At 37.4% G+C, this 19,029-nt stretch overlaps 1 protein-coding gene across 2 annotated transcripts in view; it reads left to right on the top strand.

Moving 5' to 3' along the window:
* The window catches only part of LOC126616816 (tropinone reductase homolog At1g07440-like), a 64,934-nt gene that overhangs the window by 25,478 nt on the left and 20,427 nt on the right, over window positions 1-19,029 (top strand). The window contains exon 5 of one of the 2 annotated variants that reach the window (XM_050284943.1): window positions 5,914-5,977. The exons of the other annotated variant lie outside the window; for it this stretch is intronic. Within the exon in view, the coding sequence (XP_050140900.1) occupies window positions 5,914-5,964 (51 nt within the window). The 3' untranslated portion in view covers window positions 5,965-5,977. Of the gene's footprint in view, window positions 1-5,913; window positions 5,978-19,029 lie in introns of those variants that run through there. 2 annotated transcript variants of the gene reach the window in all.

Below are 19,029 nucleotides of genomic sequence, written 5' to 3'. Positions count from 1 at the left end.
GGTCTGTACGACTGGCATGTCGGAACCACCTCTAGTGGTCTGTACGACATCCACCTACTTGGATCCAAGGCGAGCGTGCGGTGTGGTGAATACTAAAAGCACTAATACCAAAGGTGCAGTTTATGAGCTCACAACGCAATCACATCATCATTCATTCATATAAACCATATAAACTCACCTGATACTCACCTGTGCGTCCACGGCACCAATTCACACATATATATGCATCAATTATCAATTCATAACTCAACAATTACATGCATGGCAATTTAAATCATATTTTCATATAAACGCATTTTCTAGGAAAAACAGTAGTATATAGGTAATACGAAAACAAAACTGCCCACTCACTGGTAAGTCGATGGGTTGTAACCCCCGTGACGTCCCTGGATGCGCTCGTCCTCGGGATAAGTGTCACCTATATGCGAAACAACTATAAAAACGTTAATTTAAACACATAACCAACAATTCGAAATAACTTCTCATACGATGCTCAATTTGGGTATATGAATATACCACATCGACCTACTCGACGTCACGGACGTCGAGAAATTTTTAGATAAATTTTTGGAGGCCGCACGCGCCCCCATGCGCCGGGACAGACATGGGGACACGCGCCCCCACGGGCATCATCCCTAACCTCGGCTCGCCGGACTGAACTTTCCGACGGCCGGTTTCTGGCCAACTTTGAAACTCCTTGTTCTCCTTCGTTTCTCAACCATTTTCTTCGTATTTTATACCAAAATGAAGCCCCAAACATGTAGAATCACGATACACTACTTTTAAGCTCCAAAAACAACTAAATCTCACCGGAAAATTCCAAGCAAAACCGGCCAAAATCGAACCTAGTGATCCCGACGTCCAAAACCTTCAAACGAAGCACTCCGACCTTCCTTGGGACCTCACTAAGCTCACAATAAGCTTAGAATTCCCTGAAACACAACATTTCACGTGTGCATGAACAGTGACAAAAAATGAGGGGTTCGGGTTCACGTGATATCGAAGGTTCCACGTCCTAAAACTAGCACTAATCAACTCAGAACATCACAAGGATGAAGAATCTTACCTTGTTTGCTTCAATCCACTGAGTTTTGGATGGTTTTGGGTCTCGTCCGTACACTTCGAGAGTGAGAGAGAGAGAGAAAGCCGTGAGGGAGGAAAGAGAGAGTGCTACGGGAAGGGAAAGAGAGCAGGGGGTTTAGATGGTCTAACATCCAATCCTCACCCTCCATCATCTAATTCCCTAACCAAAATTTTATAAAACTAAAATTTAAATCCAAAACTTATATAGAATTAATCCAAATAATGTCACACACACGTACCTTAGCCCCCGCTAAGGGCAAATCCGACATTTCACGTCCTTAATAAGAAAATCTCGGGATGGACTGTGACACTATATGAATACAATGAATGAATTCGATCTTCAATTTAAAATATTTACACTAGTAGATACCACAAAATCTTATGTTATACTTGATGAAAGTATGAATTAAGTGTTAGTGAATCTATTGTTTTGATGGGATACGCATTCTACGAAACTAGTTTCAACGATCCAACCATCAAACATGTTTATATATACTTCAAGATCGCATACACCAAAAATTGCAAAAAACAAACACTCAGAGATCAAGTAACGAGACAACTTTTCGACGGTTATAAACGAAAAATCACGATTTAACGGTTATTTTAACTCCGATTTTGATGATTTTTTACAGCTACACTCCTTGATCCTATATGAATACAATGAATGAATTCGATCTTCAATTAAAACTATTTACACTAGTGAATACCACAAAATCTTATGTTATACTTGATGAAAGTATGAATAAACTCTTAAGTGTTAGTGAATCTATTGTTTTGATGGGATACGCATTCTACAAAACTAGTTTCAACGATCTAACCGTCAAACTTGTTTGTATATGCTTCGAGATCGCATACGCCAAAAATTGCAAAAAACAAACATTTAAAGATTAAGTAACGGGACAAAACTTTTCGAAGGTTATAAACGAAAAATCACAATTTAACGGTTATTTTAACTCCGATTTTGATGATTTTTTACAACTACACTCCTTGACCCTATATGAATACAATGAATGAATTCGATCTTCAATTTAAAATATTTACACTAGCGGATACCACAAAATTTTATGTTATACTTAATGAAAGTACGAATAAACACACTAGTGGGTCACTTTCATTAAGCTTTAAGTTCCATTGGCAAGGTTTAAACTTTTGAGAAAGGCTTCACAACCTTGAAAACAAAAACGCTTTCATTTTGCATATCCTTGCACATTTAATATTTGTAATAGATTAGTAGTGTATGGATGTGTTTTTTATGAGGCTCTTATTTTCGAGTGTAGATGTAGTACTTAAACGACAAATGTGTTTTAATGTTTTGAAGTAATATTTATGTGACAATGTGTGGTATGTGCAAATTTAAGAAAAAAAAAATATTTTTCTTAACGGGTCATAACGGGTCGGGTCACTTTACCCGTTGGGTAAAGTGACCCGACCTGTTAAGGACCTGTTAAGATAACAGGTGTGACACGACACGACCGGTTAAGATAACAGGTGTTACACGAAAATGACACGAACACGACTGAGATGACCCGTTTGCCAAGCCTACATGGAAGAGAATTTTATGAGGATTAATATTGAACGACAATTTTTCTTGCTAAAGAGTACAAATCATCTTTTATTAACCAGTGGCATCGCCGCCTACTGAGCGACCGCTTCGCCGCGAGCATCAACTCTAGCCCATATTTATGTATTGAGGAGCGAGCCCTTATTTTATAAAAGGGACTCCCTCACCTTCAAATGCCACAAGCCGAGCCAACCAAGGCAACATAAGCCACAAGCAGAGCAGCCTCGCAACATGTGATACTTCTAGTTGAGCATCATTTCACTTTGAGCACCGTCGCATATCGAGTATCAGTTCTAGACGACATCTAGTTACTTCGGCCCACACATGGACTGAATTTCAAGTCTCCAGCCAAAATACTCTCTTGACTGAAGACTTGGGGGACTACTGTTTATACCATACTTAGGGCTTCCGTATTTAGACCTCGTATAAATACTCGAGGGACTCAAATATAATTATGTAATAAAGAAAGAGGCAAATATGTAAAAATGGGAGGAGCCCTTATTCTATAAAAAGGCCTCATCACCCTCACAAACCTCAAGCCTCTCCTATCCAGAGCAAAGCTCTCAAGCTCTCTTTCCCTCACAATCCTCTCAGAGAAATACAATATCAGTGTGGACGTAGCCCAAACATTGGGGTGAACCACGATACATCTTGTGTTATTTACATTTCTTGCAAATTCGCGGTCGGATTTCCGTTGTTTCAAGACCTCCGGTTTTGTGCATTAACAAATTTTACAAAAAAGTGGAACGTCATGGAAAAGGTTGTATAATTTAGAAGGTCGTCGATTGAGCTAAAGATGTTAAAGAATATGCGCTCTTAACGCACATGCAACACTAGACAATCATGACAAATGATCAAGTATCCATAATAAATGTTTCTTTACTTTGTCAGCGTGCACATGTGTCTTAACCGATGCTTTGGACATTCTTGATGACTCATGTACGACTTTTAGCAGTTGGGTTGAGATCAGTATGAAAAGGCGATCCAAACAAAATAAAAATAAAAATAAAATAAAAATTTGTAGCATTTGAAAAGCTGGAGAAAAAGTAAATAAACTATAAATAATGCCCAATCAATTATGCGCGACAAAGATCGAGAATGTGAATAAGTTTGTGCTTATCTAAGGAGAATCTAATGAAAGCTAATTTAACCTGAGCGAAAACGATAGAAGAGGTTTTCGAAGAATTTGTGCTTATCTAAGGAGAATTTACTAAAACAGCTAATTTAACAATAGCTAAAACGATAAAAGAAAATTTCAATGATTTTCGGTGACTTTTTGAACATGTTTATCTAAAAAGTACATATGGTCGTAATTACTTTTACTGGAAGCTCTTTCGTTGGGATCACTTCAAAAAAAATTATTAAAAAAATTAAAATTTCATCTAAATTGACTTGTAAGCATTTATGTCAAATGTTCTTAAAAGCGTTTTAGTTATCTAAAAGATGTTTTAGCCATTCTAAAGTCACTCCTAAATAGCCTGTTTGAAAATGCTTATGTGAGAAATTTTATGAGGATTAATATTGAACGTCAATTGCAAGTGGCTCTTTACTATAGTGCTAGAAAGGTGTTGAAGCTTTGCATGACGGCGTTGGTTTAAACCCCAACGGTGACTAATTTAACAAAATCTATCGTATGACAAAAAAAAATATTGAACGTCAATTTTTCTTGCTAAAGAGTATAAATCATCCTTTATTAAATAGAGTTAAATAATAAATTGTATGCAAATGTTTTACTAATATTTGTTGATGATTTCATTTAATTATCACTTTTATAAACTTGGAAGAAAATTTTATTACTGAGATGTGTAACTAATTACTACTTTCGCAGTTAGAGAAGTGTCAATATAGTTTTTGTCTAAGACTCTTTTGCGACTAGGTTAGTAAATGCGAGGGGGGAAAATACAAGTCTTGAAAGTTAAGGAGGGGAAAAAAATTAGATTTGCTCGTGGGAGTAAGAAACAAAACAAAAAAAAAAAAGTATATACTTTTATCAATTATGTATTTATTAGGTTAGTACGGTAAGTGAAGTAATTGTGAATTCACATTAAGAGAATAACCATGCTCAAATTAAAATCAATGTTGTAGGCCTAAATGAACCGAAGGAGAGAGAGGGAAGTGACAGCAAAGAGATAAAAGAGAGGTAGGAAAGTTCTGCGTTTGTTATTCCCCCTATTTTGTGTCTTTAGTTATAGTAAAGATAAAAGGCTTACTTGCTCTACAAGTAAGAAAATTCTAAGATCTTCTCGATTACATAAGGATCCTAAACATAATCTACTTGGATTTATACAATCATGTGCTATAATTAAAAACATGAAAATGAAAAGAAAAAAAAAACTACTTCTAATCTTTTTTAAGATAAATTAAGATCCAGTCTCTATCCACTAATATTTATTTATTGAAACCTTATTGATTTATGATGAAAGTCCTTTGACTATCCATTTTTGCATTTAAACATGACATGTCACCACTTTGTTTTTTTTATACTTTATTTTCGGTTAAACTTTATATCACCAATCAAATATAATTAATTCATTTACTTCCCAAATTTTCATAAGATTAGTTAGATCTAATCAATTCCTACATTTAGGCAAAACAAACTATGATTAGTTCAGACCAAAAGTCTATTTAACACCTAATGTATCTATTTTGTGCAATTGAAGTCACTCCTCTTCCTCGTTGTCATCTTTTTACCCCATGAACACATGCCTCACCAATTTTGTAGGAGTACATAATGGGTACAAATTTACAATACTTTTTTTTATGAGTTTAGAATGTACCCATATATGAGTTGAATGCATTTTTTTGGTCACATGGGTATATTCTATGCAAAATGTATCCATATATATGTGTGTGTGTGTGTGTGTGTGTGTGTGTGTGTCAAGAGGATCAATGTTATGTGTACATTGTTTTGTTATGTGTTTAGAATGTACCCGCTTGATTGTTGGTAGATCAATGTTATGTTGGTTTCAAATTTTACTGTGTATTGTGTGCCTTTTATATTTTTTTAGGGAATAATTTATTACAAAACTTGAAGTCCATAAATTAAGGAATTTTAAAAAGAAATAGTTGATATGGAAATACATTAATATCAATCTGATGCGATGCACAAAGTCTAAAGTACTTTGATAAAAAAAAAAACTAAAAACTAATAAGGTTTTGATAATTAGAGACCATATCTAAAGTCTCATTTTATTTTTTTATTGACGAGCTAGACAAGTTATTAAACAATTACTGATATATTACGTCCATTCTCTCTTCTGTACGTGCAGTTTCTCGGAAAGGAAAAGGCATTGGAGATGGTAAACTCTCGGTGCCCTTGAGGACGTCCTGGGGAGTAAGAAATAAAACAAAACAAAAATATTTATATACTTTTATCCATTATGTATTTATTAGGTTAGTATTGTGAGTGAAGTAATTGTGAATTCACATTAAGAGAATAACCATGCTCAAATTAAAATCAATGTTGTAGGCCTAAATTTAACCGAAGGAGAGAGAGAGGGAAGTGACAGAAAAGAGATAAAAGAGAGGTGTAGGAAAGTTCTATGTTTGTTATTCCCCTTTTTTTGTGCCTTTAGTTATAGTAAAGATAAAAGGCTTACTTGTTTTTCTTAGTTTTATTCTTGGCGTGTATTAAATCTGACAAATGTGTAAGACATCCATTGTGCTCATGTTTAATAAAGCCTCTCACACACATTATATAGCCAATTAAAAGAGAACTAAATGTATTTATAAATAAAAAAAAATAGAAATGAATAAAAAAGAATATGAAAAAATGAAGGACATGTAGAATTTAGAAAAGCCTATATTAAATAAGGCAACATAAACAGTTCATTAGCATACCTTCATAGCTGTTGTTTTACATGTAGACAACACATTGATAGAGAAACAAAGGAAAACCTCAAATTGCACGAATTACGTATTTTTTCATGACAAGTTTTTAGAACGTGCATGATAAAGAAAAGGTCTCTCTCTTGCACAATACATTAAAAATATATGTTGACAATTACAATAAGAAACAACTAACACAAGCCATCTTTAGAGGCGTAGCGCCTGTGATTAAAAAAATGCCCCTCGCATGCGCGTGAGCATATGCTGAGAGGCTAGTGGAATGAAAAGGTGGAGGGAAGTGTTAAAGTAGTGGCATTTGGATATCGAACATGGTGGGGAGAAGAGAGAGAGAGAGAGGGGAGTCCGGGAGCCAAGGCGAATTATGAGGAGGATGGTGGGGGCAAACAACAGCGATCAGAATAGTGTTTAAAAAGATCATAATAAAAGATTTGTAATCTTTAAGAGCAATTCCACCTCTAAAAAAATACGTCAGCACCTTGCCTATTTAATTCACTCAGTAAACAGTGATAAACACCAATAAACAGTAATAGGCCAAATGCATGTCCACCCTTAACAAAAAATTGCCTAGTCAATTTTATTAAAATATTATTATTTTTATTATAAAATAATAAAATAATAATTTAATTTTTGATTTCTAACTATATAAAAATATAAAATAATAATAATATTATTAAAATATTTTTATTTTCTCATCTTCCACCTCTTCCTCGTCCCCACCGCCGTCCACCCCTCCACTTCCCTTCCATTCCCACTGCCGCCTCCAAACCTCCTCATCCTATCCTCCGACGCGTCGACCTCCTGTCCTTCAAATCCCAAGCCGACCTCAACAACAAGGTCCTTCGACTATTGCATCCCCACACCTCATATCTTTCAAATATTTTTAATTTCTGCATCTCCACACCTCTTCATTGTCCGTTTCGTTTTCCCGTCCTTCTCCCTCTGTGGCCCCTTCCCTCACGACACCCTCTCCCGCCTCGACCAGCTCCACTTTTCAACCTCCACAACAACTCCCTCTTTGGCGCAAAAAAAAAAGGCTGACGTCAGCCTCCGTCATGTAGGCCGTCTCATGGATATGTCAATTCTGGGCCGGTCTCTTGCCTAGCGTAGGCTAGGCTAGAGGGTTTTAGCTAGGTGCCGGGCTGTTTGGGGGACTGGGTGCCAGGCTATCAAGCCCTGGTGGAACTGCTTTAAGGCTGCCAGCTGTGGGACACTCAGTGACACAAAGGCATATGCGTTACTGATAGAGACATAGGTAAAGCTTAAGAGAGTGTACTTACAAGAGTTTACTGAAGTTAGAAAACATAAAGAAGTGTCACATAACACGTTTTCTCATAGTATTTAGCTGATTTTTTTTTCCGTGAATATGTACCTCCCTACCGATTTCTCGAGATTATTTTATTGATTTCTTCTATGAACTTTGTTAGCAAAAATCCGTTGTTTTCAATTTTGACGAATTTGTTTTTATAAAATAAATAAACACATTTGATCAAAGATCAAAATCACGCGCCTAATGTATGTGATGAAGAATGGTTTATTTATAGGAGCTAAAGCCAATCACATGTGTAGAGTTTGACATGTCGTGTGTCAATATCCGGTTGGTCAAGGTGTGTTATTTATAAAACGGATAAAATTTATACATTTACATCTTTGATGTGAAACGTTGCAATATCCTACGACGGAAGTTGCTTTCGAAGTTAGTATCCTTGCTAGGAATAGCTAGCTAGTTTTACATATATACTAATTAATATGTCATTCAATCTGAAATAAAATGTCTTCCAAATCCCAATCAACATGGCTGAATATCTCTCAGATAATCTCTGTCCCCACCATTGTAAGAAAAAAAAAATACTCAACTCATGAAGAAAAATGGAGTTTTTACTATGAAGAAGTTAAACTGAAAAATTATTTCGAGTTGTAGTAAGTAGTAAGCGGTAAGCACTATTAAAGTGACACACACTGTGAGCATTTTTTAGCCTTAGGGATCAAACTTGGGAGAGATTGTTTTGTGTGCTTAGAACACGGGCACATACGTCATACGTCATTATTCAAATGGAGGGATACTTGAAAAAAGAAATTCCGTCCACTTATATAACGACGGCATACCACCCTATGTTCCATGCATGTGTGGAAGAAAAAAAAAGGGGAGAGCAAGTCGGAAATTTAGTTTTTTTTTTTTTTTAATATTAGTTTTTTTAGTACATCGATATTTTTACACTAAGGGGATGAGAGTTCGGCTAAGCCATACAATGGATAGCCTAATTTGGCATCGAATTGGCCATCCACGAGATTCGAACCTAAGACCTCTTACTTCCAAGTGAAGAGGAATACCACCAAAGTGTAGTGCTGAGTGGTAAAAAAATAAATTATTAGTTTTAAATGTTGTATTTACAATTTTTGACCTCATTTAATTTAATTTTGTTTCTCAAATTTAGTTTGAGCAGGGATATACTTGGAATTTTGTAAAGAGGTTGACAAGCTGCTGCTGAAATCTCTCCACCGCCGACTGCGGCAAGCATGCAAGTACAAGAATTCCATCTTCTTCTTCATTTCTGTGCTGAACATACACGTTTATCAGATTAAAAAGTTTGTATTTTTTTATAAATGAGTACTGACCATTCTTTGGAGGTGGTCAGGTTTTCTTTTGTACACCGGATTCACAAGTTTGTTTCCGAACTGAATGAGGTTAGGAGAAAATCTTATCGGATTTCTGAGTCTTTGTTGTTTTCTGGAGACAGTATAGTTTCCTAGTCTTATTTGAACTAGGATACCAAAATACAAATGGGATTCGGAAATCAAGTATGTGAATGTGTATATATACACACACATATATAGCTTATAGCTATGTTCTTAATTTCTGAAGCGAATCATATATGTATTTTGCTTCCTAGGGTTTCGCTCTTGTTTGTGCTTGGGTGCTCTCTTCCTTCAACCTTTGGGCGTTTTACAAATTTCAATCTCTTGATCTCGTTGCCCTTTGTCTATCGTAGCATCGTATTTCCGAGAATTGTCTTTCCGGTTGATTTTTAAGGATTTCGAAAACTGTTAGGTCATTCTGAATCTGATCATAGAGAACAGGGAAGGGATGTCATTCATTTTACTATTGTTACTCTCAAATTTACTCTTTCCGCTGGCCGATCAGAGTCTGACTACCCTTGTTAGATTTATGAGGTCTCCTACTTTTCCTATTGAGACAACGGAAAAATGGTTTTTATATGCCACGAGAGTTTTTCTAGTCATATCAGCATTCTACTGCAAGCTGTTGTCTCTAAATTTTGTTCAGCAACTTAGGGTTAGGGCATTGCGAACATACAAAAAACTAAATAGATATTGTTATTCAGAATTAGAAGGAGTAGCAGCAGTTCCGAACTAGAAGAGAGCAGCAGCACTTGTTGGCCTAAACAAGTTCCAGAAGATATCATGCAATCGATTCTACAAAAGCTATGCATATTTGATTACGATTGGATAGGTGCAGTATGTCGTTCTTGGAAAGACAGTGTTAATATGTCAATTTCAGGCACGCTGTATAGTCCCGCTCCCCAACTTCCGTGGCTCATGCTCTCATTTCATCCAATCTCCACCCAGGACAATTTCTTTTTAAGCCTGATCGACCAGCAAGTTTACAAACCAAATCGCAAGCGCTCTACTCATAATATGAACAGGCTTGATTGTGTTGGGTCGATTGAGGGGTGGTTGATCATGGTGGATAACGCTCTTTGGCGACCGGAGGCTTTTATTATTAATAATAATACTGTTCGCTTCTTCTTTCTGAATCCAGTGTCAAAGGCTAGAGTGATGCTTCCATCCTCCAAATCCACCCTTCCTTGCAAATGCAGCAGCAAGACACCTAGCTTTGTCCCTATCAAAGCAGCAGCCTCTTCAATACCAACGAGCCAGCATTGCTTTGTGGCCAGCCTTTGCTCAAGGGGTCATGTGGCTTTCTGTAGACCGATTGATCAATCATGGACCCTCGTTGAGGCCCGGGGGGAGGGGCAACATGCACGTTTTTGTGATATAGAGATACTTGACGGGAAATTATACGCTGCAACTAAGGATGCGTTGGAGTTTTTAACAGTGATTCAAATCCAAGATGCCAACGATGGCGGCCCGCCTACTTATACTACTGAAAGGTTGGTTGTGCATCATTCCGAAGGGATAGTTCCTCCACTGTTCCTCGAGACGTGGAGAATGAATGGAATCGTAGAACAAATAAGCGAAAGTGTTTCTCTTGCAATAGATTCTAAATCAAAGGAGCTGTTTATGGTTTTACATAGAACTGTATATAAGATCGTGGAAGATCCAACAATTCCTTGGTATGTGGTCTCCGGGACTCGTATTCAATTCGAATCTCCACCTCGTACTCAAGGATTTCGAGTGTTTAAGTTGGAGCAGAATACCGAGGGTCTTCCTCAGTGGGCAGAGGTTGTTGACCTTGGTGATCGGATATTGTTTATGAGCAAAGCCGGCAACAAACTCATCCCTGCCAGCAACGACCTCAAGAATAGCGGTCTCCGCGACAAGACATTGGAGAAAGACTGCATCTATTTTGCTTATGATAGCCTATGTTTGGTATCACCGAGGAAGGGGTATGATGTTGGGGTGTTTTCTTTCACAAACAAGAACATCAAACGCTTCAATTTCCCCCATGATCATCCTGGTACCATTTTATACACTCAGCCTGTCTGGTTCACGCCAAGTCCTTGGTAGCTTATATAGCTTAACCTCTATGTAATTTAATTTGGGTCCATAGGGGCTTTGCACAATACAGCCAAGTCAATTTGTTTGAAATTCATCATAACTGCCGGTTAAAATTCTAATTTCTGCATTAACCTCTTTTGATGATTTTAATTGAAAGTCTGAACGCCCGCAAAATAGGAGAAAATTGTTGGTTCGGTCGTATACCACCAAAAATACGAATTATTCCAGAATTTATTTTTGATATTCGGTTAACTAGGCCCGAATAACACACGAATTCCTTTTCTTTCTTTTTTTTTCCTTAAACCTTTTACTGTGAAATTAAACCATACTAAACCCCCGCACCTGTTCATACCTGCCAGTATTTTTGAGTTCTCGATTTGCCCCTACTAGCCAAAAACACCTAGCTCGCTGGAGGCCATCTCTGGCAGACGTCTACCATCCTTCCCACTACTCCCTTCCCCTGCATCTCTCTCTCCCCCCTTTTTTCTCCTCCCCTTTCTGTGTGCCGTGAAGCCCCTGCATCTCTCTCTCCTTTCTCTCCCTTCCCCCTCCCACCTGATCTATCCTGCGAGTCCCTCTTCTTACAAACGACATAAAGAGGCCGGGGACCTTGCCGGCCTCCATACTATATATTATGAACTATGTAAGGAACCCTAGCTATGAGCATGTGGAGTTGTAAATACGAGTGGCATTCAAATATGTATATATTGTATATTAAAATACATTAGCAATAGTGTATATGTATATATTGTATATTAAAATATGTATTATTGTATATAATTTTTTTAAATTAAGTTTTATTTATTTTTATAGTATACTATAGGCAAAGACTAAGATTAAAAAAATAATAAAACACATTAAAAATAAAAATATCAAGTAATTTAAAAATACCAAACACATTAAAAAATTTATTTTAATTAATTTACTTCTTTAGAGGGGTTCATTTTTTTTTTTCCCTTCTTCTTCTTCTTCCTCCTTTCTTCTCTTCAGAAGAGGGGTTCTCTTCCTTGCACCCATCCTCTTTCTTCTGCTTCTTCCTTCCTTCTCCAGAGGGGTTCACGTTTTTCTTCTTCTTCTTCTTCTTCCTCTTTTCTTTTCTTCAGAGGAGGGGTTCTCTTCCCTACACCCATCCTACCCGCACACCCAGAAACCAAAATACCAAACCCCCCAAAAATAAAAACTCTTTTTTTTTTTCTGCAGAAAAATCAGTTTCAAGTAAAAAAGCTTCAATCTTTACTCTACCCAGCCGGGTTTTTCTCAAAATTTTCAAAAACCCATCTCAGGAACTTCAAGAACTGACATGATTTGATCCAAAAATTGAAAAGAGCAAATGGGTTTTCTCTCAAACCCTGTTTCCAATTTCTCCTTAATTTACACTTTAGGTATGACTCTGGGACGAAAAAAAAACTTGATGTACTAAATGTTGAAAACCATGAAACATGGGGGTAGTAAACAGAGATTTACCCAATAATTTAATTCGACACATCAGGTGGAGATAAAAAAATTAAAAGATGTCAAAAAGTAACACGTAGGCTGTCAAATTTAAATTTTATGTTTAAAATTTGACATCTCATTTGGAGATGGTCTAAGAAGTTTGTTTCCAAACTGAAGGGTCGGCATGCAAATTAACAAGAAAATCTTATCAGGTTTTCGAGTCTTTGTTGTTTTCTGCAGAATGTGGTTTCCTAGTCTTAATTGATTTAGGATACCAAAATACAAATGGGATTCGGAAATCAAGTATATGTGTGTGTGTGTGTGTATATATATCCATATGCACACAACTTGTAGCTATGTTCTTAATTTCTGAAGTAAATCGTATATGTATTTTGCTTCCTAGGGTTTTGCTCTTGTTTGTACTTGGGTGATCTCTTCCTTCAACCTTTGGGCGTTTTACAAATTTCAATATTTTGATCTCGTTACCCTTTGTCCATCATAGCATCATATTTCCGAGAATTGTGTTTCTGGTCTGATTTTTAAGGATTAGAGAACAGGGAAGGGAAGTCAATCATTTTGTTACTTTTACTCGTATCTTTACTCGTTCTGCTGGTCGATCAGAGTCTGACTAGCCTTGCTCGATTTATGAGGTTTCCTACGTTTCCTATTGAGACAAGGGAAAAATGGGTTTTATGTGCCACGAGAGTTTTTCTAGTCATATCAACATTCTACTGCGTGTCGAGAATACCGAGTATCTTCCTCAGTGGGCAGAGGTTGTTGACCTTGGTGATCGTATATTGTTTATGAGCAAAGACAGCTCTCTGCCAGCAACGACCTCAAGAATAGCGGTCTCCGCGACAAGGCGTTGCAGAAAAACTGCATCTGTTATGCTTATGATAGTCTAAGTTTTCTTTGTACAATACAACCAAGTCAATTTGTTTGAAATTCATCATAACTGCCAGTAAAAATTCTAATTTCTGTATTAACCTCTTTTGATGATTTTAATTGAATACACCTCAGGTGACATTTCAGACCCAAGGGCCAAGTCCACTGGAAGTCTGAACGCCCGCAAAATAGGAGAAAATTGTTTGTTCGGTCGTATACCACCAAAAATACGAATTATTCCATAATTTATGTTTGACATTCGGTTAACTAGGCCTGAATAAAACACGAATCCTAATTTTTTTTTCCTTAAACCTTCTACTGTGAAATTAAACCATACTAAACCCCCACACATGTTCATACCCGCCATTACTTTAGAGTTTTCATTTTCCCCCTACTAGCCAAAAACACCCAGCTCTCTGGAGGCTATCTCTGGCAAACGTCTACCATCTTTCCCACTACTCCCTTCCCCTGCATCTCTTTCTCCCCCCTTTTTTCTCCTCCCCTCCCTGTGTGTTGTGAAGCCCCTGCATCTCTCTCTCCCTTCTCTCCCTTCCCCTTCCCTCCTCTCTCCCGCAAGTCCCTCTTCTTACAAACGGCATAAAGAGGCCAGGGACCTTGCCGGCCTCCATACTATATATTATGAATTGTGCAGGGAATCCTAGCTATGAGCATATGGAGTTGTAAATACGAGTGGCATTCAAGCATTTTCCATGCAGAGCCTAAACTCACATAATAATGGAGAAAATGCCATGGCATTTGAATATATAGAATTCACATTATCATTTCAATTTCAAGCTAAAAAATTGCAGAATGCAGAAAAGTAACTTGTTAGCTATAGTCTCAGTAGAAAATTCATGGTGTGTCACCAATCATGAAATTATTCACAACAAGTGCCTTGCTTGCTCATTCGGCGCAAGGTCAAGCAGAAACGTTATGAACATCTTCTCGTAGATTTCGAATGAATCGCATAGTTGGTTTCTGGATTTTATCTACTATCTACTCACAGAAACATATTCTTCAACAACAGATACTTGGTTTTTGGATTCTATCTCTTATCTATTCTTACGTTATGAACATCTTCCCGTAGATTTCGAGTGAATCGCATAATGGGTTTCTGGATTCTATCTACTATCTACTCACAAAAACATATTCTTCAACAGATACTTGGTTTTTGGATTCTATCTCCTATTTACTCTTCCATACACGATTCACAGAAATATAGTCCTCAACAGATACTATGTATACTGAAAAAGAAAACTATTCTTCGCATACTTGTCTGTGGACATAAATGCAGCTGCCCAGAACATAAATTCAAAGTTGTCCAATTTCACTGTCTGCAAGTAAATAGAATAACAAATTTTCAGTGAAATGAACCCTAACAAAAGATTATAACTAAGAAATCCATAAGCACAAAACCCTAAACCCTAAACCTTAACCCCATATAAACAAAAACAGAAAGATTAAAGCTTTATGTTGGAATAGTATTCAGTCGACGTAAAGTTTTTTTTTCTAAATGGCTCAAGCCAAGTTTTTCATTCAAGAGTCACTAAACCCTAGCATGTCAACTCGTATCACAAGGCTCCAAGCAATTTGTCAACCGCCAGTTTCCAGCTTTCTTTCCTCTTTGATTCAAGGCACTTAACTTGTTGTTTACTTCTTAGTCTTGGGTTTGATGTAAATCACCTTAAATTAAGGAAAAATGTGTGTCCCAAGTTTACCCGGTCTTTAGGGTTTCATGTAAAGATGGTTGCTTGTAACCATTTTCTTTTCCTGTCTACATATATTGTCATGTACACTTAGAACATTATGAATCAGAAATACTTTGAAACTAAAATCTACATGGTATTAGAGCAGTGTCATTCTTGACCTGTCTCTGCCCGTTTTTTGTTTCCGCTGTTATTCTTGTGAGCTTCCGTAATTGCTGAGGAAAGCTCAATTAATCTTGAGGGCGAAAGGTCTCAGGTAGCTCCTTCGAGTTTCTTAGACTCTAAAGTCAATACCAACCAACGTCTATGCTCCGTGGTGTTGAATGAGCTCAACTACTTTTCTTGGTCTATGGCAGTTTCACTCGCCTTAGGAGGAAAGGGAAAGTTAGGGTTCATCAATGGTAGTGTTGAAACTCCAGAGCCTTCTTCTTAGGCCTATGAAGCATGGCTATGCAAGGATCAGTTTGTCATCTTCTTGCTGCTCAACCCATGGAGAAACATGTTGCTGAGATATTTAGCTATTCTGAATCCTCACAAGATTTGTGGAAATTTGTGAAACATATGTATGGAAATCAGAATAACTATGCTCGTGTATTCTAATTGAAGAGAGATATCGCTTGTCTTCAGCAAGAAAAGAAGTCATTTGTTCAACATCTTGGCAGCTTGAAGACTATGTGGAATGAGCTGGATGTATATCTCCATCACACTACAGATTCCACTATTCTTCTTAAAAGAGCTGAGGAGGATAAGATCTATCAACTGTTTGCAAGTCTCAGCTCAGAATATGAGGATCTCATGAGTCACATACTAATGAGTACGGAGCTACCACCATTCAAGACTGTTTGTGCTACGGTACAACGTGAAGAAGCAAGAAGGATGGTGATGAATATGGAGTCTAATCTCAAGCTATCAGAGACTCGAGGATATGTTGCAAACCACAAGAGCTATGAGTCCAAGGTATACAAAGGAAGGAATCCACACCCAGTGCAAGTACTGCAATGCTGTTGGACACACAGAAGATAGGTGTTGGGAGTTACATCCTGAGCATAAACCCAAGTTCAAAGACAATGGAATGATGGTTTCAAAATCCTCATCAATGGTTCATTTTAAGGCCTAACATGCTACCAACAATGCTATCAGCTCTCTCAACCATGGCTTGGTAGACTTCACAGCCAACCCTGTGACTCTTATCAATGAGTTTGCAACCTACTTCCAAACTAAGAATCATGGAGAAGCTGCACAAGCATCAAAGGGTGAAGGGAACAACCATACTGCACTCATTGGACAATTTGTTTGATTTCTAGCTGATCATGATATGTTTCACAAGATGTAGCTCCAGGTATTTTCAAAGCATTCTCAACTGCACTACAAACTAGTAGTAATCATGATTGTTAGATAATTGACTTGGGTACCTCTGATCACATGACAAATAAAGCCTCAAATCTACATGATTTCCAAGTCTTGTCAAAACCATCTCATGTGTCGGTTGCAAATGGAAAAAATGTATCTGTCATGGGAAATGGAAAACTAGGTTTAGTCTCAAACACCATAGAGTCTACTGCCTTATATGTACCATCTTTTCCATTCCAATGGATGTCAGTAGGACAACTCACCAACACTCTAAATTGTCTAGCCATATTCTCACCCACAAATGTCATTTTCCAGGATGTTCTCACCAACAAGAGGATTGGTGAAGGATTCTATCAAAATGATCTTTATTATTTCTGCACCAAGCCTTTTTGGCCAAAAGCCCTTCAAGCTCAACCAAGCTCTTCTAAGGACCAACAACTTTGGCACCAAAGGCTAGGCCATCCATCTGAAGTTGTTTTGTCAAAAAATTTTCCTAAGTTTTGTCACCCATTGACCAAGTGTGATACCTGTCATTACTCAAAGTTTGTTAGGTTACCTTTTGGAACCTCAGTGTCTAGGTCTAGCATACCTTTTGAACTTGTTCACACTGATGTATAGGGTCCTATTATTGAATCAATGGAAGGCTATAAATATTTTGTCATATTTGTGGATGATTGCACTCGTGTCACTTTCCTTCATCTCATGAAAGCTAAAAGTGAAGTGTCAACAATCTTTCAAGACTTTCATACACTTGTGTCAAACCAATTCCATCCAACTATTAAAACACTAAGATCAGATAATGGTATTGAGTTTTTATCTAATACTATGGTTCAATACTTAAGTTCATAAGGAATTCTACATCAAACTAGCTGTGTGGGAACCCCACAACAAAATGGGATTGCTGAGCGAAAAAACCGAGATCCCCTTGAAAAAGCTCGTGCACTGATGTTACATATGAATGTTCCAAAGAGGTTTTGGTCCTATGCAATTTTGACAGCTACATATCTCATCAACCGACTCCCAAGTCGGGTTCTAGGGTTCAAATCTCCTTATGAAACCCTAGAAAAATGACCTATCAAGCTGTCTTACTTGAAGGTGTTTGGTTACTCATGTTTTGTTCATATACAACACCAACATCGTGACAAATTGGATGCTAGGGCTAAAAAATGTGTGTTTGTGGGGTATTCATCCACACAGAAGGGATATAAATGTTTCAATCCTTTTTCCAAAAAATGTATTGTCTCCAGAGATGTGGTATCTTATAAAGCCACCTCTTTCTTTCAACTAAAAAGGCATGCTTCTTGTGAGGGGGAGTCACTACATGATCTGTTCCCGTTACCTATGTGCATTGATCAAGATGATGATGTATCAACAGTACATGACATTCAAGGTAATAAAGAAGTACACCAAGTCACAAATTCTTAAGATTCACAGGTTGTCCCACAAGGGGACATTGAGCATCGATGTGAACATCAAGTTGACAATGCACAACCATTCCAATCAACACAAGATGTACGAAGAAATCCTTCTTGTGTAAGAAAACCTCCAGCAAAGCTATTGGATTATGTAACTTATGCTTCAAGGTACCCTATCACTGATGTGCTACATTACTCGAAGTATTCAACTTCGCACCGTGCCTTCCTCACTGAAGTTTCTAAGATTGCTGAACCAAGAACATTTAATAAAGCTTCTTCTGTGCCACATTGGAAACTTGCTATGGTTGAAGAACTGAATGCTTTGGAAGAAAATAACACCTAGAACATTGTCAAGTTGCCTCCAGGAAAGAAGGCTGTTGGAAGTAGATGGGTTTACAAAACAAAGCTCAAGGAAGATGGTTCAATAAAGAGACACAAAGCCAGACTAGTGGCTCGTGGCTTCACTCAGACATTCAGGGTTCATTACAAGGAAACCTTTGCCCCAGTGGCTAAGATGAACACAGTTAGAGTATTGTTTTCTATGACAGTCAACTGTGGTTGGTCTTTGTACCAAATGGATGTAAATAATGCTTTTTTTCATGGAAAACTTTAAAAAGAAGTCAACATGCAACCTCCACCAGGTTATATTCAGGTGGCAAAAGGAATGGTTTGTAAGTTACACAAGGCTATATATGGATTAAAACAATCTCCAAGGGCATGGTATACCAAGCTAAGTTCTGTCTTAGATAAGGCCGGGTTTGTAAGAAGTAATGTTGATTCCTCCTTATTCATTCGAAATGGCTCTAGTGGTAAACTTGTGGTTCTCATCTATGTCGATGATTTGATCATCACTGGTGACAATGAAAGTGAAATTGATGCCTTGAAACGTTCCCTACATTACACATTTTCTATCAAAGATCTTAGGAGATTAAAGTATTTTCTTGGCATTGAGATGGCCACCTCTCACAAAGGGTTATTTCTCAATCAAAGAAAGTACATTGTTGATCTACTCACCGAGGCTAATCTCACTGATTGCAAGCTTGCCACCACA

The sequence above is a fragment of the Malus sylvestris genome, chromosome 3 (genome assembly GCF_916048215.2).
Source record: "Malus sylvestris chromosome 3, drMalSylv7.2, whole genome shotgun sequence".
NCBI lineage: Eukaryota > Viridiplantae > Streptophyta > Magnoliopsida > Rosales > Rosaceae > Malus > Malus sylvestris.
This window is presented reverse-complemented; position numbering and strand designations above follow the sequence as displayed.